The sequence below is a fragment of the Arachis ipaensis genome, chromosome B8 (assembly GCF_059453495.1).
Source record: "Arachis ipaensis isolate K30076 ecotype BB chromosome B8, ASM5945349v1, whole genome shotgun sequence".
Classification (NCBI taxonomy): Eukaryota; Viridiplantae; Streptophyta; class Magnoliopsida; order Fabales; family Fabaceae; genus Arachis; species Arachis ipaensis.
In genome coordinates, this window is record NC_142443.1 from 30,791,154 (window position 1) to 30,813,537 (window position 22,384).

General features: G+C 28.0%; 1 protein-coding gene across 2 annotated transcripts; it reads left to right on the forward strand.

Annotated features, from left to right (window-relative positions):
• The first annotated feature begins 4,253 nt into the window (after positions 1-4,253).
• LOC107613995 (protein LIGHT-DEPENDENT SHORT HYPOCOTYLS 10) lies at positions 4,254-9,329 on the forward strand. 2 transcript variants are annotated; one of them, XR_015896808.1, is made up of 3 exons: positions 4,254-5,238; positions 7,314-7,622; positions 9,265-9,329. XR_015896808.1 is itself a non-coding variant. In XM_016316205.3 (2 exons), exon 1 carries the CDS (start codon positions 4,624-4,626, stop codon positions 5,191-5,193), a length of 570 nt encoding a protein of 189 aa, XP_016171691.1. In that variant the 5' UTR covers positions 4,408-4,623; the 3' UTR covers positions 5,194-5,238; positions 7,314-7,452. The 2 variants fall into 2 exon arrangements, 1 of the variants encoding a protein (XP_016171691.1); XM_016316205.3 differs by lacking the exon at positions 9,265-9,329 and having other exon boundaries at positions 4,408-5,238; positions 7,314-7,452.
• The last annotated feature ends 13,055 nt before the right edge of the window (positions 9,330-22,384 follow it).

A 22,384-nucleotide genomic window follows, 5' to 3' on the forward strand; every position in this document is an offset into this window, starting at 1 on the left:
AGTTAGTTAGAATAATTTTTATGTAGAGATAATAATTAAAAGATATAAATATATATTATATTAAATTATTCGGTCAAATTTGTTAGATTATATAACGATGTTGATAAGCTAGTGTTTTTATATAAAAAAAATATTTTAATTAACTATTTTAGATTATTAAAGTTTTATAAAAAAAGATAGAATAGTTTTTGCTATTTTATTTTAATTTCTAAAGTTTTAATAATATGATATATTTTATAATTAAAAATTTAATTAAGGTGTAATAGTTATTATTTTGACCAATTCTAGATACGGAGATTTGTTTAAATGAGTGGATTGGAGATTTTTGGTGATAGTGCCAGTACTGAAAGTGTGACAAATCATATAGCAATAAAAATATTTCATGGTAAAGGAGATATATATTCTTAATCTTAATCTTTGGACACATACATGTGAAGGGACAATTTGGTAATGATGCTTGTGAAAAGATTTGTATAGTTTAATTGTTTATTAGGGATTGGGTTAGTCTCAAGCAGAGGTTAGTGGGCATTAGAATTCTTAACTTTCACTAAGGTTTTAATTAATGATTACTGATTCTATATAATATATTTTGTGAAAAATGCTTTCGAGGGTCAGCCATTTAAATTATTATATATGTAATGTCCGCTTCCTCTCTCTATCTCTCAGGAGTCAAAATCAAATTATTTGAGTCCATGGAGTCTAATTAAGTTAATGGTAAGAAATCTATGTAGGATTTGTACTTTATTTTGATGCAGTTAGGTTAAATTTATACTAAAATTAACTATTAAAATTAATTATTAATTTATTATATATTGTTAATTTTATAATTAAAATGTGTCATATATTAGTTTTTATTACAATTAAAATTAATAAATTAAAAAGTTCTCTCCTTTTTTTTATTTTTTTGACCCTTTTATTGTCTCTCTTATTTTTTTATTCATTTTGCCTCTCTTATATATCATTATCAATGATGATTAATTATAAATTTGGTAATCAAAATATATAACATAATATTTTTTAATTGTAATTAAAATTAAATTAAAATTAAAATATAATTATATTATATTATTAATTTAACAACCAAAATGTATCACATAACACTCTCTCATTAATATTAAGATGAAATATTTCTCTCCAAAATTAATAAATTTTATTCCTCCATTCTCTTATCAACATCTCTTTCATTCTCTATTTCTCTCTATCCTTCCCATTCTATATATAACTTATAATTTATATTTTATATTAATAATTTAACAAATTAAAATATATCATGAAATATTCTTTCATTAAAATTAAAATAAAATTTTTTTCTCCAAAATTAACAAACTTCATCTCTATTTCTCCTTTTTTTTTATATTTCTCTCTCTTTTCGCTCTTATTTTCTATCTCTTCCTATCTTTCTATTCTACAAAAATAGAAATAATAAAATAAAATAATTAAAAAAATTCAGTAATATTATTCAAAAAAATATATTATTATTACTATTATTATTATATACATATTTTTTTAATTTTTTATTTAATTTCAAAATTTTATCGTTAATCTTTTTAATCTGTATTTTTACTTCTCTTCCTTTAAATATTTATTACATATAATTTGGAGATAATACTAATGTTGTGATTAATAATTAGAATCAAGATTTAATTGTTTTAAAAAAATTATTTTTGAGTTAATTTTATAACTATTAACATAATTTTTTTAATACTAATTAAAATCTAATTATATATAATATTGTTTTTAAACAACAAGCATAAAAATTAAATAATTTTATTTGTACAACAGGCTTAACACCTAATTAAATATAAAAATATACACATTAAATTCTTTCAAGTTTTAGATAATGAATATTAAAATTAATTATTAGTAAAAAATTAAACTCTTTCATATGAAAATAATAACTTAAAAGTTTATTATTTAATTTTTTTATTTACGGAGACCTTAATCTTCTTAGCCAACAGAAACCTTTGTCCCCTAGAACATTTTTGTAAAAGTAATTTGATTCTAGAAATGTTTTTTACCATAATCTATAATGTTAAGATAAAACCAAAAAAATTTCAAAATATTTATATTCTCGTACTGTTATTCAGGCGTGCAAAATCACTAGCATAAAATATATATTAAAAATAAATTAAATTATACATAAATTTATAAATACATACATAATATAATGATTAATTTTAGTAAGTACATAATATTTTTTATTTTTATCTTTGAACTTTCCTAAGACATTTTCTTCCTTATAGTTAGTTTTTAGTTTATTAATTAATTTAATTAGTAATTTTATTAATTTCTTTGTAATGATGAACAAAGAGAGAATCAAAAATTTCAATTCTTATTCTAGTTTTTAACACTAAAAGGGAAAACCAATTCCAATTAACCTTACATCCTGTTGTTGTACTGGAATTAGCTTATTGAATATTTGAAAGATATGACTACATTGAAATATAGATTTTGTGATTATTATATATATAAATGCCATTAAACTAGGCAGTGTTGAAATGCTGAAACGGGCCCTCAAGGACAACTTCACACAGATGTTCATATATGGTTTCTTTTGGTGTTAAGGATATTAATATTATGTAAGCAATGACCATTCCTCCACTTGAAATATTTGATGACTTTTTTTTTCCCTCCCCTAAAGTAAGGGTTTTTGGAGTACCATACGATTTTTATTCTTATAGAAAATCCACAAAAATGTTAAAATAAAAAGCCTTTTAAATTTATGCTTTAATTAATTTCTTTCTGATTTAAAACATCAGCTCTACTTTTGATTTAATTTATTTATTTTTTCTTAGGACATCAATAGCTCAATCAACATAATAATGTTTGATCTTTTGATCTTTTAAATTATTGGATGAATTCATGTTCAACTGCAAGTTCTTAAATTTATTTATTTATTAAACTTACGCTCACACACACACATATATATATATATATATATATATGAAACTAAAACTTTTAGTTAATTTAGTACAATCAATCTCTTCAATTACAATCACCTAGTGAGAGATTAATTGTACTAAATAACTAAAAATTTTAGTTTCAAACTCTTGTATATATGCATTATTGAGTATTTATTATTACATTTTGAAGAAGAATCATATTATTTATCACTTCAAATTTTGAGAATTTATAGGATTTTCTCTTAACCTTCTATTTAGTTAAAAAAATAATAATAATAAGTAAAGTACAATAGCCGAATTAAAGTACAATAATAGTTTAGTATAAGATCAGATGCTTAAATAAAACTTACCAAAATATAACCACTTATATATTATTAAAGGCTGTTCATGAATTTAGTTTTGGAGGGTTCTAGAAAAATTGAAAAACTTTCGAGGGTAAACCATATTCAAAATCCACCAAAATCCCTATTCTCTAATCATTCTAAATTGTGGGATAGATTTTTATCATACTTTTATTTAATTTACTATTTTATTCTTAATAAAATACTTTTTTTATAACTATTTGTTTTTAATTTTTATCCCTAATATTCGAAAAAATAATACAATTGTAAAAATATATACTATGCTCTCCAAATCACTCTTTCTTAAATTACTTTAACTAATAAACAAGAAAGAATTAAAAAATTTGAACATTCTTTTCATTTCGCCTTTTTTTTTTTCATAATTTTTTCCCCTTTACCACGTAGCAAGCAAACACACCCTAAAAAAAAAAGCTAACTCAGCTGCTCATGTAAAGTACAATTATGAAATAAATGTATCCTAAGAAATCAAATATGAAATAAATGTATCCTAATAAACCAGAGCAGATATTCTTGAGTTGTTACTCAAAGACCAGCTCCATTAATTTCTTTTTCGACTATATACTACGTGCACACCAAAATCAGCCATCAAAATCGACAATTAGTATAAAATATATATTGAAATACAAATATATATTGAAAATAAATTAAAGCACACATATATTTATACACAAATATATTAATGACTGATTTTAATGATCAATTTTAGTGTGCAAATAATATTTTTGTTTTATTTTCCTAGTAAAACTCACAAGCCTAAATCCAATTAATTAAAAAGTTGTGTGCTTGGTGGCTATAGTGAAAGAGATGTTATACCACACTATTACTGCTAACTAACGTCAATATGCTATACAATAGGGTTACTAAGAACCATACCTTAATTTTTAACCATTAATTCCCAATTTTTTCTAATGCGTGGCAAACAAGCCCCTAATGCTGCTAGATTACCCTACACTGTTATAAAAAGAGTCACCAGGGTTACATTAACCTTAGTGCTAATTACGCTAAATTAACCCAATAATAATTGCTTTGATGATGGAAGCACAATAATAAAAAACTATAGGGGAAAAAAAAAAGTATGATTAATACTAATAGTACCATTAAAGCAAGAAATAATGTAGGGAAGGAAGAAAAAGAAGGGCTAAAGCACTTTCATTGGTCCCATATCATGTCCCCTCACTAGCCTCTTTGATGTGATCTCTCCAAATTTCAATTAATTATCTTTTTAATTAATTTTTTTTTAACTAATTTCCCCCCTTCCACTGCTATTCTATTGTCTTCTTTCTTCTCACCCCACCAAAGAACCTTCCCCTTTCTTCACAAAAACAAATAGTAGATGAGTAGTTATCAATAGCACACATATGTCCACAAGCAAAGGGAAAGATATAGTAGAGGGATCGTCAAGATCTCCTACTCATGATGGTGGTGCTAGTGATGATCGGATTCAACCGCAACATCAGTTGCCGTTGAGCCGATATGAGTCCCAAAAGAAGAGGGATTGGAACACTTTCGGCCAATACCTTAGGAACCAACGGCCTCCAGTGCCGCTTTCTCAGTGCAACTCCAGCCATGTCCTTGAATTTCTAAGGTATTTAGATCAATTCGGAAAAACAAAGGTACACTCACAAGGTTGCTTGTTTTTCGGGCAGACCGAACCACCAGGACCTTGCACATGCCCTCTCAAACAAGCCTGGGGGAGCCTTGACGCTCTCATAGGCCGATTGAGAGCGGCATATGAGGAAAATGGAGGTCTACCCGAGACAAACCCATTTGCCAGTGGAGCCATAAGAGTTTACCTACGAGAGGTTAGGGACTCACAAGCCAAAGCAAGAGGAATCCCTTATAAGAAGAAAAAGAAGAAGAGAAATCTAATCAATAATAAGGCCAACGGTGACACCGCTACTACCTCAAGCTTACCAGCTTTGCAGTAAAGTTATCATCAAGATCCCTTTTGAATTCCCCTTCAAGAGCTTATGGTAATTTCTTTTGTTACTGTTTTGGATTTGATGCTGTTTTCAGAAGTTGACATGGAAAAAGAAAAGGGTGTTTTGAAATGTTGATTGAATCATTCATTGCTGTTATGTGCATATTAATGACATATACTAATTCCACGGTTTTCAAACTGTGATGAGTTTGATCGTTTGATCATTGAATTTTCAACACAAAAATTTCATCAAACACATAGTATGATTTTTTAAATACTTATTTTTTTTTATAATTAAACAATTATTATTATTATTATAATTTAATTGATTTGGTTCGACCCCACGGATATTTCACAAAAAGAGTAGAGATTTTCCCCCAAAACTTTAATTTTGTTCCATTCATTGTCCCTTATATATGTTTCAGTTCATCACTTCATTATATTAAACCCTAAGCTCCATGGTCTTCAAAACCCTAAATGGCATGTATATAACATGTATATATACCTGTATACAGTATATATATACATTCATTTTTCTTTCAAGATTATACTGAATGAGGATGGAGTAGGGACTTCCAAAGACACTTAGCTTGCATACGTTTTCTCTATTGGTCCCTTTCACATGCAAAGATGACAATGTTACCATGGTTTCAATCTTTATTAATTAATTAATTATATATTATATATTTCTCTCTGCTGCTTCTTATATTATAATATATTAGCTTATAATATTAATAATAAGTTCGCTGCTTCACATAATCTTACTTATTTTGGGATTTGCACTATCTTATTGCGCCCTCCACAGAACAAATACTATACCAAATTAAATAAGTTTTTTTAGAATTTAATAATTAGAATAAATTTGTTTCACGAATAATTGATTTGCTGGTTAATAAAAATTGTTCTTATATTACTATATATAGGGGGTAAAAGAATAAAAGAAAGGACATTTCTTTCAAATAATTAAGATCTATGGTTGTGGGAAAAATTAGATGCTGTTTCATGAGGCCTTGTCTGCTGGTGGCATAATCTATAATAATATATCATCTTGGTACGAAAAATCTCTTTTGTTTTCAAAAACTTTTGTCTCATTCTAACGAATTTTGTTTTGTTCCTTTTCTCTTTTTCCCATTTCTAACCAATGGATAATAATTGTACTTTCTTTTTCATTTTTTCATGTATGCTTTTATTTTCTGATTGTGTTTGAATGAATATATATTCTCCTTTTTTTTTTGTCATGTTATCTATATGTATCTTAATTTCTAACCATTGTACATGAATTACACTGTTTCTCGCATTACCTAACTGTGCTAATTAAGGACCATGAGTCTCTACAACCATGGATTTTTTGTTCCATTGATAGGTACACACCATGCCACCTCAAATGTGTTTCTAACTAAAATATATATATAAGTTTGTGCTCAGATAAGAAGACTATTGCTTTTGTGACCATACTCTATATTGTCTTGCATTTTTTATTTTATGTGGCAATTAATAGAAATAATGAACATTTCTTTAGGTGCAAACATCTCAAAATACTTTTAGTTTGTATTTTTATTTTTTGTTTTTTGTTTTTTGATAGGTGGAGATAACATCATTTTATTATTTTTACTGTTTTTTTACAAAATCCTAAAAATAAAAAATAAAAATGCAAATAAAATATATCCTTGATTATTTAAAAGAAATACTTTCATGTTCTTATAGTACTCGATCATTTTAAGAGTTTTACATAACTTTTAACTAGTTTAAATAAAAAATTATAATGGCAGTAAACTATAAGAACATGTAAAGACTTATTTTAGACATGCAAATTAATTTTACAAGCATACACATATATTAAGAGTAGTGTATTAAGTGAGAAGGTGTCAATTGTGCATGAGAGGTGGGGATAACAAGAACAAATCTTCATTGGATGGTAACATATAGATAATCAAGATTAATTTGGCAAATAAATGTGAATATTAATTTGAATTATGCCACTAAAAGAAGTTTCATTTACAAGGTTTTTCATTTACAAACATTATTTGATAATTTATTAACTAAGCATTGTATATATAATCCCATTTAGATAGATCTCATACATGTATTATGGTTTTCTAATTGAATTAAGCTCCTATACATGTATAGGACTTGGATGATGACTTTAATTAGCTGAAGAAGTCAAGGAATTGGAGCTAAATGAATAAATACTTCTTACAATGAATACAAAGTCGGATTCCTTGGGTGGGTCAAGATTTTAAGCATTCCATGGTGTTTATGTGTCAAGAAGATAAGCTAAGTGTATTTTGTTATTCAAATGAGAATCTAAAAATCCAGTTGAGGAAGGAATTTGAGTAAACCTTATTGGGTAAGTTTCTATCTGTATTGTATTCACTTTATTATGATGATGAAGAATTTTTATATATGTTTTGCATAATTAATATATTTAGTACTAAGGTATATATATATATATATATATATGTGTGTGTATGTGTGTATGAAAATTATTTTATTTTATGCCCAGTGTTATGTGATGCATGTCTTCTTGCTTTTTCCATGGAAACTAATTAATAAATAGCATTAAAATGCTGCTATTGTATAGTGATATGATTATACTTTTGTTATATACGTATATATGCACAGAATTTGTCGGTGATTATACATGTAAATATCATACATGAATACTCAAGACATGTATATATCTGCTTACTGTGTCCTCGTACTCATAGTTATACGTGCATGGGCAAATATATGCGTACAAAATACTTTACATGTATTATATATTATATAGTAATTCTGTTGATGAGTATATTAAATTCATATGTCATCATGTATTTCTCTATAAACAATATATAAAATCTCATTCATATGTATCACAAATCACATCCCATTTAAAATTATTATTATTATTATTATTATTATTATTATTATTATTATTATTATTATTAATAAAGTATTTGGTTTGATAACAATAGAATATATAATGCAACTATACATTCTAGGAAGACTATACATACAGGGAGACCACATAATTTTTGTAGGAGTAAATATTTAACTTGATACTCAAGTAATTTTAGTTTGGATATTTTGTTCTTAAATAAATTTTTTATTTTAAGTAAATTACTAAAATATTACTCTAAAGTTTGCATAACTGACAAAATGTACTAAAAAATATTAATGATAATTAAGTCTACAAAAATTAAAAAATATGGCAAAAAATAAATATTAAATATATATTCTAAAAAATAATTTTAGAGATAAAATTTTGATACAAAAAATTATTATTAAAAAAGTAAAATCTTTTTTCATCCTTAAAATTTGGTAATTTTTTGTAAGTGAATTTTTTTAAAAAAAAATTATCGTGAATGACTATATTTTTAAAAAAATAAAAAAAATTTAGATCAAATTTTTCTCTAATTTTTTATATATTTTTTAAATATTTATTTAAATATTTTTACAAAAAATTTAGATCTAATGGATAAGTTATTTACTAAATATAAAAGTTTTTTTTGTTACTTACAAAAAAATATAATATTTATTGATTCTTTTCGTCATATTTTTAAATTATTCAAAAATACTTTGTCGATAATATTCTTTAAAGATTTTTTTTATCAGCAATTGCATCTTTCGCATACCGAATTGATAGTTAACTCTTTTTATATTTTTTTTAGAAATTTGTGAGAATTACTCTCGTTAAACAAACTAGTTCTTTTATCACTTTCAATCAAATATTTAATATACGACAAATAAATTCTAACAAATTTTATTATAAGACAATTAAAGTATATTGTCTAAAATTTTTTGAAAACAATCGAAATCAACCAAAAAATATTTTTACCACATTTTAAAAAATTAAAAATTATACCCCTAAAATTTAAAAAGTATATATTTTATTATTTTTGTATGAGTAGTATCAAGAAATGAGATAATAAATAGAATTTAATTATTGGCTATGACAGAGTAAATTACTAAAGTTTACACATTTATTAATTGATCAAATTAAAAAAATATTTTAAATAATAAATTAAAAAATTAACTATAATATGCTAACATGAGAGTATATAATCAAATAACGTATTAAAATAATTTGTACTATCAGTACATTTAAATGAATCTTGTTATGTGTATATCAAAATATTTTATATTCTTAAAAAAAAAAAAGTAGTAGTTCACATATTTCCAATAAATGTGAGTGGATATACTACAATTGATAGAAAATTAAAATAAACTAATTAAAGTGTCTAAAATCATTTAAAAAAATTTTTAGTCTCTTAAAAATGTTTTAGGTGGTAAACTTTTATTTACTAATCAACCACGTATATATTTAAATAAGTACAATATTGTGTAGGTTGTGTGTTCTATATTATTTGAATTTTTGGTTAGTTTATATTCCAATTAATAATTAATGACCGATCATAATTACTATTTTAGAATACATGATCCGAAATATTACCTTCTTTTTGTTGGTGGTATCCCCACAAATATGTAACATGATGCCCCCACATAGGTGCAAATAATGCAAGTGGGTTAACATTAAAGTCATCGGATACCTCTGCTCCCCTCATCAATTTTTTTAATCAATGTATTTGACTTGATCACTCCATTTCCCTTAATTAACTCAATGATTAAGGCCTTTCTTTCAATTATCAAGCTCGATTTGAAATTAAAATCTTGTCATGCACTTGTTTCTATATGTTTCGGGGTGGAGATATATATCATGAATAGTCTAGCTTTCAATTTGATTAACTTTGCACACTCATTCTATAGTAGAGTAATAAATTTTAACCAACTGAGATTGATCGAGTAGTTAATTCATTCCTCTATTTAAATAACTATTAAAAATTCGAATTTCGTGACAACCATTAAATATAATTCAAATTCACAAGGAATTAGTTATTTTCCTGTCAGACTAAGAAATACAATGAATAAAAAAAATCTGTCAATTTTAAATTTAATTAGTATATATTTAGATACAAAATTGGATATATCTTATCTAAATATCCTTAATTCTTAAACTAATAGATATTACAAAGTTGAAGGATAATATACCGGTAGATTTATCTAATCATTTTTGCACTTATAGTATATTTTATTTGAATATATTATTAATTAAGTTGTCAAATTCAATTTCAAATAATAAATATACTATAAAATTGAGGAAAATTCCAATAGATAAATTTATTTGGTAATTAATACTATTACCTTATATTAAATTTTTTATCCAGTTAAAAAATAGAAACATAAAAAAATTAATTTTTTAACTATAAATATTTTAATATTATATTATAAAACTATTTATATTAAAAACTTAAACTTATAATAAAAAATACATGATTGAATCCACATGAACACCTCCATAGTCACGATGAATTATTGGCCATTCAGTGGTACACTCTTTAATTTGGCTCTTTAACACTGTTTTTGTTTTTGAAAATAGAATAAAACAAGACACTAAGAATAAAATATAAAAAATAAAAATATAAAATTTAGTATTTTTATATTTTATTTAATAATAAAAAGAATAAATTATAAAAATTTAATTTATTTTTATTTTTTTTTATTTAAAAATTTAAAAAAAATATAATAATAAAAAAATATAATTATAAAAAATTAATAAAAATAATAAAAAAATAAAAAATATTTTTTATTAGTGTTTTTATTATTTTTTTGTCAGAATAAATACAAAATATACTAATTAATACCTCTGAACATAATATTTTTATTTATATTTTATATCTATCAAATATAATTTTATATCTCTATATTTTTACCTCAATATTACATCTTTATAAACAAACGCAACTATTGAATTGCATTTTAAGTGGGAGTGGGATTGCGCTAAATTAAAGTATTACCTAAAAACCTAGATATTGGTATTCTATAATGTATGGCATCTAGCCATGACCAATTAAATATATTTTCTAAATTTGTAAGATAATTTATCATAAAAGCTATGTCCAATGACTTTCCTAGTTATAGGTATTTTCAAAAATGAAGATAATGCAATGATGACACATAGAGCGTAAAAGAGGGGATGGAGATAGCATGCATTATATTTATAGGCTCTATATACTAATACATATTAATAAACTAAACTAAATTATTTTCTTATATTAGTAGTATTATGTGACAACATATATATTCAGTTCTTAGATTGAAATGGTGAGAGACCTAGCATTGTCAAATTACTGCTATATATTTGGTTTCTAGCTCTTTGTAATATTTGAGGGAAGATTCTGTTGCATGTAAAAGAGATCTTATTATCATAGCTAGGAATACATATACTTTTTTTATTTTTTCTTACATTATTATTTTTTTGTCATAAATGACTTTTTAAAAAAATCTAAACAAATAAAAAGTACATAAGTCGTTATATTTCTACATTTTAATAACTTTTAGAAGATGAAACATAAGTGTAGTTTATCCTAGAAGTGATATTTAAAATGAGATTTAGTATTATGCTTTTTAAAAGTTGTGTTTGGTGATTAACAGGTGTTTAGGATAAGAATTTATGCTTATAATAAAGCGATAGTTTTTTATAATAATTTTTTGTCTTTAGTTTTTTTTTTTTTTTTTAAAATGAGTTCAATACATATACACAACCCTAGATATATAAAAGTATTTTTGATAATTAAAGAATAAACATAAAAGATATGTAATAATTCTTCCAGGTTACAACCGCAAGCATCATATGTGTAACAAACTAACAACCATACAGTTGGCGATGACGTTTTTAACCGTTTCTGGCTGCTTCTTTTTTTTTTTTTTCAAAGATAGTAGGTTATATTTAATTAATTATTGAAAAATAAAATACAAAGATGTCCAAAAGTAGGACAACATAATGAAAGGTGGGGATTTCCCAAAAACACTACACTGAAGATATTTATCCAACGGTGCGTGGTCGAAAAACGAAAAAAATCTTAAAGAAGAAAGAATGATAAATCAAATTGAATGCAACTAAGAGCTTGCCTCATGGAGATGACGACCTAAACTGGGAGTTCTTTGGATTTCACGGAGCAACTTGACAGAGCTTGCTAGAATGGCAGACGGCATTGAAGTAGAACCTTCAAAAATCAACTGGTTGCGAGCTTTCCAGCAGTTCCAGCAAATGATGGCAAGTAATTGAGGATTACGGTCAGCATTCTTCAACGGGTTAAGCATCTCTGTTGATGCAATCCACCATGTCCAAAAGTCGTTAGGACTCTGAGGGGGAAGACAGTCGCGAAGATAACTCTGAGACCATACATCTTTAATTCTAGAGCAATTGATCAAACAATGAGTGACTGTTTCGGTTGCTTCATGACAGCAGTGGCATATTGGTGATATAGATGGGATGCGGTGATGAATCTGAGCAAGCACCGGGAGCCGGCCATGGAGAGCTTTCCAGATAAATAGCTTAATTTTGTGAGGCAAGTTCAACTTCTATAGATCAATCCACGGCTTTTTCTGTTGCATATAATTAGGGCAAAGCTCCAGAGGCGGAAGGTAAAATAAATAGCCAATTCTGTAACCTGAAGCTGTATCATATTGTTTGGATTTGTTCAAATCCCATTGCAATTTTTCCCTACTCTGCTGAATTTTAACTGACAAAATCCTGTTTGCAATGTCTTGGAGAAATAATTCTTGAATAAGATTCTGATTCCAATTCCTATCTTCAGTAATTAGATCTTTAACTCTTGGAACCAACTCAGAGATAGCTTGTCTATTTGGCATGTCAGAAATCTTTAAAGGATACGGAGGAGACAGCCAAGGATCCTCAAAGGTTCGGATATTCTCTCCAGTACCCACAGCCCAATTAAGACCTTTTTCAACAATCTTTCGGCCTTCCAGTATGCTCCTCTATCTCCAAGAAGGTAAGACTCCAATTTTTGCCGTTATAGCATTACCATTGCTAAAGTATTTACCTCTTAGGATTTTGGATAATAAGGAAGTAGGCTGTGTTACAAGTCGCCAAAACTGTTTGCCTAAAAGTGCCAGATTTTGGATTCTGAGATCTTTAAATCCAAGGCCTCCTTCTTTTCGTGGGCGAGTCATAGTGTCCCAGTTAATCCAAGCCGTCCGCCTTTCAGAACCTTTTTGTCCCCACCAGAACTGAAAAAATAGAGAGTGAATTTCCAAGATTAAACCATCAGGCAACTTGAAGCAAGACAATGTATAAATAGGAATAGCTTCTCCCACTGCCTTAAGCAATACGTGTCTACCACCTGACGATAGAAGATTGCGCTTCCACCCTTGGATTCTTTTCCGAACCTTTTCTTTGATCATACTAAAAGAAGCCTTTTTCGATTTAGAGATTGTAGAAGGCAAACCAAGGTATTTATCCTGAGCCCCAATATGATTAATATTCATAGAGTTAGCCAGTAGTGTATGAGTAGTGGAGGGAGTGTTGTGGCTAAAGAATACAGCAGATTTATTAAGATTTACCCGCTGGCCACTGATGCTTTCATAAGAATTCAATAAATGCAGGATATTTGAACATGCTTCAAGATTAGCCTTATAGAATAAGATGGAATCATCAGCAAAGAGGAGGTGGTTGACCTTGGGACATCGCCTATGTATCTGAAGACCCTGAATTAGTTTGTTTTGTTCTGCCTTGTGTAGCAAGAAGGAGAGACTTTCTACACAGAAAAGAAAAAGATAGGGAGATAGAGGATCTCCTTGTCGAATACCTCTATTTGGTTTGAAGAAACCATAAGGTTGTCCTTCCACAATAACAGAATAAGAAACAGTTGTCACTAATTCTCGAATCCACATGATCCACCGGGAGTCAAAACCAAACTTCTCCAATATAAACCAAAGAAAGTGCCATTCCACCCTATCATATGCCTTACTCATATCTAGTTTTAGCGCCATTTCATTTTCGAGTCCCCTTTTTTTGTTCTTCAAGTAATGCATACACTCGTGAGCAATTAGGATATTATCAGAGATTAATCTGCCTTTAATAAAAGCACTCTGCGTAGGGCTAATTAGTCTATTCATCATACCTTGAAGTCTATGTACAAATACTTTGGAGATAATCTTGTAAAAGACCGAAGATAGGCTTATTGGTCTTACCTGAGTCATATCTTCAGCATCAGAAATCTTGGAAATAAGACAGATCTGAGTGTGATTAAAACCCTTCAAAATTCTGCCCCCTGAAAAGAAGCTCTTAACTGCTTGAAACACATCACCACTAAGTATGTTCCAGAAGTTTTGAAAAAATTTTGCTGTCATACCATCATCTCCTGGAGCACTTTGGAGATGAATGCTAAATGTTGCACGTTTCACTTCCTCCATAGTCACTGGTCTTTGAAGCCTACGGTTCATGTGAGCTGTAACCTTAGGTTCAAAATCAGTAAACAGAGGTTCAGGATTCTCATGACAAGTGGAGGAAAAGATGTCCTTGAAATAAGATTCAGCCACAAAAGCAATACTAGCATTTGAAGTAGCCAATTCACCGTCACTGCCAGTTAGTTGCCAAATTCTATTCCTTCGGGTTCGATTTCTAAATTTCTGATGGAAGAAAGCTGTATTCTGATCGCCAGATTTGAGCCATTTGACTTTAGACTTATCTTTCCAATAAGATTCCTCATTTTGCAATGCTTTTTCAAGTTTTTCCTCTATTTCTGAAATGATATCGCCTCCATGAATTCCTACTAAACGAAGTTCCTCTAATTCAGACTGTAGTAAATCAATCTCCACCTTCGAATTAGATCTGTATTCTTGCTGCCATCTGACAATCTTATGTCGACAACGCTTTAGTTTTTGAGTTAGGATATACATGGCTGAACCATCAATCTGTTCGTACCAAACCTCTCTAACAATCTGCCTTATTTCATCATTGGAACACCATCTTTCTTGGAATTTGAATCGGCGTTTAGATCTCTCAATTCTCGGATTAGAGTCTAAGAGAAGAGGGGAATGATCCGAGCCTAATTCTGACAGTCTAAGAACCGTTGCATTGGGATAGAGTTACTGCCAATCAACACCTACCAGAAATCGGTCTAGTCTTTTCTGTATCAACTCATCACCCCTCCGTCTATTCGACTAAGTGAATGGTCTTCCGACCATACCAATATCAATTAGAGAATTATCATAAATAAAACTGTTAAAGGTTTCGATAGAAGAAGGAGATTTAGCACACCCACCTGCTTTCTCTAATTGACTAGAAATGGCATTAAAATCACCCATTAACACAACCTTACCATCAAACTGTTGCGTGACTGAAGTTAATTCAGCAAACTGAGCCATTCTATATTGATCATTTGAACTGAGATAGACACCTAGAACACCATAGGGATCATTAGAATCAGCTGTCAGAACTGATGCTGCAATAAAGAATCTACCATGCTGCAAAATCTGAACAGTGCAACCGTCCCTCCATGCCATTGCCAAACCCCCTGATAATCCATCCGGATCCACAATAAACCATTCCTTGAAACCACAAGATCTTAATTTTCCTTCAACTTGTCGAGATTGATTTTTTGTTTTACATATAAAACCAACCTCGGGGGAGTAGGATTTGCAAATCCCTTTAAGATTGTGGATTGTTAGGGGTCTCCCCAAACCCCGACAATTCTACGAGAGCAGTTTCATATTTCTTTGGGTGCCACTTGAAGGATGGCACCCTCCACCGTCATAGCATCAGAGACAATATCATTGAGACAAATTTTCTTTGAAATTTCTTCAGTACCATTACCTCCACTCCTCCATTTGAAACCTATCACAGACTTTCTGGCAAGTTGTTTCAGGTTTGGCTTTTTATTCTCCTTTTTAAGCTTGGATATGACGTTGTTATTGTGTTAGACATTATTCATGGGATAGGATATCTCCAATAAAGCATTAGAAGAAGAATTAGTATCAGTAGCTGTACCTGTGTTTTCTGATTCACCCTTATTTTCTTCTCTAGAACCCGAATTGGCAGCAATTTTTTTATTATTCTGTTTTTTCTGATCATCTTGCACACTCATTTTTGAGAAACTATCAAAAAGCCAAGCAGGTGGAGATTTTTTCTTCGGTTGAGCTGGAATAGAACCATCCCGAGGTTGGTTAGGATTGAAGGAAGCTCTTTTTCAGTTAAACGCCTACCGACTTGATCTGCCTTAAGCCATTCACCAACTTTATCTTCCTTGATATTGTTTTGGGTAGAATCATCAATAAAACATTGGCAGTTCTTAGATTCATGCCCCAATTTTGCACAATAAGTACAGAACATACCTATACGTTCATAGCGTACTCCAATTTCCAGTATTTTCTGATTAGGATCAAGCAGTTTCAGTGTATCCCTCACTCTTTTATCACCGTTCAGTTCGACTTTAGCCTTCACTATGCGTGTATCCTTGCCTCTAACTTCAAATAGAGCAACATCTTCAATTTGACCAAGTCTCCTACCCAATTTTCGTCCAACCTCAAGTATTTTGTATTGTTCAGGCAATCCCCAAAATTGTGCCCATACAGGAAAAGAAGAAATGTGATTATCCTCCATGTTTATTGACTGCTTCCATCTGTGAACATGAATAACAAAACTCTTGAATAACCAAGGTGAACCTCTCTCAATTCGAGTCACATCAGAGTCATTCTCAAAGAAAAATTGAAACTGGTTCCTGGATTTTTCGACTACTCTGAATCCTTCTGGTTTATTCCATATTGCATAGAGAGCTCCTTCCATGGTACCTACGGAAAAGATCCGATCTGAGAAAATTCTTCCAGACAGGCTCCGTGTACAGGCTTGAATTCCTTCAGAAACATCTTCATAAGCTAAAACGATCAAGTCATCCTCCTGATCACTATCAATTATATGAGGGTTTTGTGTCTCTGATTTGTTGCTCATGATGTAGAGCAGAGAGAAATAAGATAAATGGAATGAGTGAATTAGAAAACGAAATAAATTAAAAGAGGAATGAATTGGGGGAGAAAACGAAAATTAGGGAACTAAGTGGAAAAGAAATTAAGAGAAGAAAGTAGAAGAAGATAGAAAAGACTTTGACGAAGAAAAGACAAAGAAAGGTGTAACCATGGAGGCGACGCAGTGAAACCCTAGCAGAGCGTGAACGAACTCATAGGGCGCTGGATGAGGAGTACGTACTCCCATTAATTTTCTGGCTGCTTCTTTAAGCACATATTTTCTATACTAATTATGAGCATAGATAACAATTCGTATTATGGTGTATTTTTTTTCAAAAATATTTGATAATGAAAAAAATTTAGTCAAAATTAGCTAAAACTTGCTTTATTTAATATTTATTAATTACTGTAATAATTAATAAATATTAAATAAGATAAATTTTAACTAATTTTTTTTATCTCTTTAGTATTATTGATTTTTTTATAGTACATTTCTTATGAGAAGATCGAGAGAAGAGTTAGAAAATAACTGAAATGAATATTTTTTTTCTCTCTCGGGTGATGCAATATAATATTTTATTATATATTTTTAAATTAAATAGAAAAAATATGTGAAAAAAGATATTATATAATAAAAACTTACATACTTGATAACATTGTTTGAAAAAAATTATGAAAATTCATTTCTATAGATTTGATCCGAAAAGGAAAAATTATAATAAAGTGAAAATTCAAGAAAATATCATACTATATTATTAAGAGATTTAAGTATTTTGATTATATTATTAAGAGGATGGTAAAACAAAGGATGGTGTAAATTATATGATTCAAAAGGAACAGGTAAAAATGGAGGACTTATTTGAACTTTTAAAAGAAAGTACCTTTAAAGCATGATGATGAGGATGAAGATGATGATGATGAAAGCCAAACCATTTTCATTCTTTATTAAATTTCCCCCCGATTAAAAAAAAAAGTAAAATGCTCAAATCAACCTAATTTTTAATAGTTAACATATTATTTTGTTATATTATTTGGTTCAATTTCTTTGAATCTCGGTGCAATCTTTAAATTTTTTAATTTTTAACAATATGGATTTAATTTTCAGAATCTTTGTACTTAAATATTTACCGAAAAAAAATAACTCTAAAATATATGAATGACAAATAAGGCCTCGAATAATTTAAAAATTTGAGTAATATAACGAAAAAAAAATCTCATTTTTTATAAATAGTGTCATAAAATTATTTTTCTCAAAAGTTTAAGTTTATAAAAAAAAAACATATAAATGATTATATTTTTAACAAACAATAAACAATTATTGTATTTAGCATTTAATTTATGCATTTTATTTGAATTGTTGTGAAAATATTTGGATAGATAATTATCTAAAAGGCACCCAAAAAAATCAAGCAAATATAATTCGACGTAATTTTTTTTATTTTTCTAAACAATTTTATTCATTACGAAAAAAATTAACAAAATTCACTTTCTGTAAAATAATCAAATTTTAGAATAAAAAATCTTATGTTTTTTTAATAATATTTTTCAAAGATCACATCAGAATATAATTTTAAAAACTGTTTTTTGAAATATGTATTTAATATATAATTATTTTGTCACGTTTTAAAATATTTTAAAATTTATTAATCATTCATATCTTTAAATTATTTTTATCAATAATATAGATTTTTGAATATTATTTTAGTAATTTACTTTATAAATAATTTATCTTTATAGTTTATACATTAAACCCTAAACTCTAAAGCTACTTGATATATTCAATATAATGGATTTATATATTTACTTGTAAACATATTAAATGCACATTTAAATAGACTAAGTAGTCCAAGTTAAACTCAAAGCAAAAAATAAAATAAGCTAAAATTCTAGAGTTAATTAGTCCGATAAATATTTATTTTATACCATTTTGTTATCTTGGTTGTAGGGATAATAAAGTGGACTAATCCACCCCCAATTCATCCTGTTTTATTTAGACTCATGCCATAAAATGGAGAGAACTAGTTCGTTTCGCTAATTAAAATAGATTTAAAATGCTAATTCGTCCTGTTTTATGGCAGATTGGCAGGTTGATCGGTTAGTCCACTTGATTTTTTTAAAAAAAAAATTTATTAAAATTAATAAAAAATAATAATTAAAAAATTAAATATAAATAAATAATTAATTTATAATATAATTTTTTTATTATTTTTTTTAATTTTTAATTTTAATAAAATTGTTTAAAATAGTATTTATTAATAAAATTATTTTTATTTTAAAAAATAAATCATATAATTTAAATATATATATATATATATATATATATATATATAATTATAAAATAAAATAAATAAAAATAATAACTTTTTACAAAAGAATTTGAAAAAAGGCGGGTCGAACCCGTATAGATCATTTTCCAATTTAATGAAGGTACATTGCTAGCTCAAACCTTCTTCCAATTTAATGAAAGAAGATGTTAGGTCTTTGAAATAACTACACACCAGAAAATTCTTGTCCTTCAAGGATTACATCAAACAGGTGTCACAATTTACTTAAATTTCTCTTTATCAGCTATTTCATGGGCTTTTTTTAAAAAATAAAAAAACATCATTTTTACTGATATGATTAAAATTTAAATGTTTTACCTTTTTAAGTATTGTTTTGTTATTATGCAAGCAAGTATTATTTTATAGTAAAAACTGCACAGTAAAGGAAGAGTGCTATGGGGCAGCCCTTGCCAGCGCAATAACAACAATAGATGTTTATAAATATATATATTAGAGAAATTTTTAAATTTAATATAAAAATCTTTAAATTTAGACTATATATTTAGTTTCGAGATATGTAAGCAGTACTCGTACTCGTGGTTCTGCCATGCTCGCTTGGACTACCACTCTTTGTGCATGGCTATCAATTCGGAATATCACTCTTTGTACATGACTATCAATTCGGAGATGAGTGACTTAGCTAGATGCATTTCACTTATGTTTTTATATTGTGACACAACCTTGATATTATGAACTGTACCAAAAAAATATTTCTCAATCGCATTTAGCAACTCCATTATCCCTTGTAATACTCTAATCAAAACAGAGTAATTACTAAAATTGATTAATATGTCAATCATTTTTGAAAATCTTACAACAACATGATAAACATATAACCATTTTTCTAGAAAATATATGAAAAAATTTAAAAAATTTACCTTCTATAATGAAAAAGATAACTCTACATATCAGGTTGCTGTCGAGATTTGAATGATCTTGAGACATTGTTAGCGCCAAATACGTGTGCATAGCCTAGTATTTATGAACCTCCCAAATAACCAAGATTCTACTGATATGCAACCCGAATGCTCCACCGACAACCAACAATATAATATCTGCACCGACAATAATATTTCAGATAATCAGATTCAACCACCCCATACTCTACACTCCGACGAATACTGCAGTTCTTGATCGCTAGATGAATAAACTCTCTACTGTAGAATCTATGTCAACTCTTAGCTCTATATTCCCATTTGTATTATAGTTGTCAATGCCCCCCAGACAAAAAGGCATTGACTTCACTTGCATAGCATCTAGGTCCAATGTCAAATAATAGTTTAGAACTTGGACTCAATTAGAAAGTGGTAACAGTAGTGACTGTGCCATAATGAAGTAAAAGACGATAGTTAAGTTTTTGGGACAAATTTTGTATCGTCATCGCTATTAATATCAGAACTATATTAGACCCACTTTTTATTTGACTCGGACTTTTTCAAAAACAAATTATCATCGGATCGACCATTTGGAGAGCACATCAAATTCTTGTGGCAGATTCAGTTCTTCCTAGGCCACTCCCACCTGACTAGGTCCTACTACACAACTTGTTAGGACTGAACGTGATGAAGAAGAACTACTGCCAACGTCCACCAACTCAATGAAAAGTTCCATCGCTTGTTTAGTGACAATCTTTCCATGGCAATCGAATGTAGCTCACACGTGATCATCATCCCTTAGCCATAATACCTTATATGAATATTCCTCATAGTCCAGCGAAATACATTGATACCTAATTTTTTGAACATGCTTAATTCAAATCATTTTCATATTCACTAAAATCAAATTTTTAAGCTCTATCAATGAATGTAACTATCAAGTATGCATAACAACAGAATTATTGTATTCAAAATGTGCAACATTATGTTTGCATGATATTGTTGCATTTGGATAAACAACAATTATATGCTTACTAGCCATTTGAAGAATTCATCTTTGTGAAAAAAAAGAAAGAATAGATGAAAGGTGAACATAATTGGGAGAATATAATATGATATATATATATAATCGTTCGCGACAAGTTCACACACAATTTCGCATGCACCACGTGCGCTATAAGATTTGCACACTATAACATTGCCAGCAGTTGAACAATAGTACTGTTGCGTTAGCAGTATCTAGATTATAAGCTTCTTATTCAAAGTTCTTAACTGTATTATAGTCAGCCTGAAAATTGTTAGTAAATATTTAAAAAATATTTTAAAAAATAAATATTTTTTTTATTAAAAAAAAGCATGTTTCATATCATATGATTCATAATTCAATTTATTAAGAAAAAAATATTTTCAGTTTCTAAAATTATTTTTACAATTTAGTGGTTTAATTTTCTATATTATGACTAATTTGAGATAGGACAGAAATTACTACTAAAAAATAGTAAAATAACTGTAGATTTTATTTGCGAATTTTTTTTGTAGCAATTTGTTGTAAATTTTACTACAAATTTATCATTCATGAAAAATATGTAAAGCCTTTGCTGCAAATTTTGAAATTCACAGTCAATTTTAAAACATTTGTTTGTATTCAATTCTCATATTCCTCACACTTTATTGTTTTTGATAAAAAAAAAATTACTAGTGATATATATATATATATATATATATATTTTATGAATTCGTAACTATTGATATATCGGTGATATAAAAAGAAATGAACTTATAAATAAGAGTGAAAAATTGTTGCATTAAATATTCATCATGCAAGATAATATATACTAAAAAATATTCACAATAACTTGGATGCTAATAACCATAATTAGTTGTTGAAGATATATACGATCTAAATAGTTATAGCATGCTTGCCATTTTCCTTTTTTTCTCGGCGGATGGCGTTTCTCGCATTCAGCTACAATACATTCATGAATGCATTCTTTCCTCTTTATTTGATTGCGTGTATTGTGTTTCTTGCAATTCCTGACACAATCTTCAATGTCAGATGTAACATAATAAAATGTAGTTTGGATCTTCAATGAAAATTATAAGCACCCTTTTTATCCCAACCAATGTTTTAAGTTTTTCCACACTTGAATGACACATACATACTAGTCTAAACTAATCAAAGATCTAAATAAAGATA

Coding starts and splice junctions, on each gene's coding strand:
- LOC107613995 (XM_016316205.3), top strand. CDS start 4,624: ATGTCCACAAGCAAAGGGAAAGATATAGTAGAGGGATCGTCAAGATCT.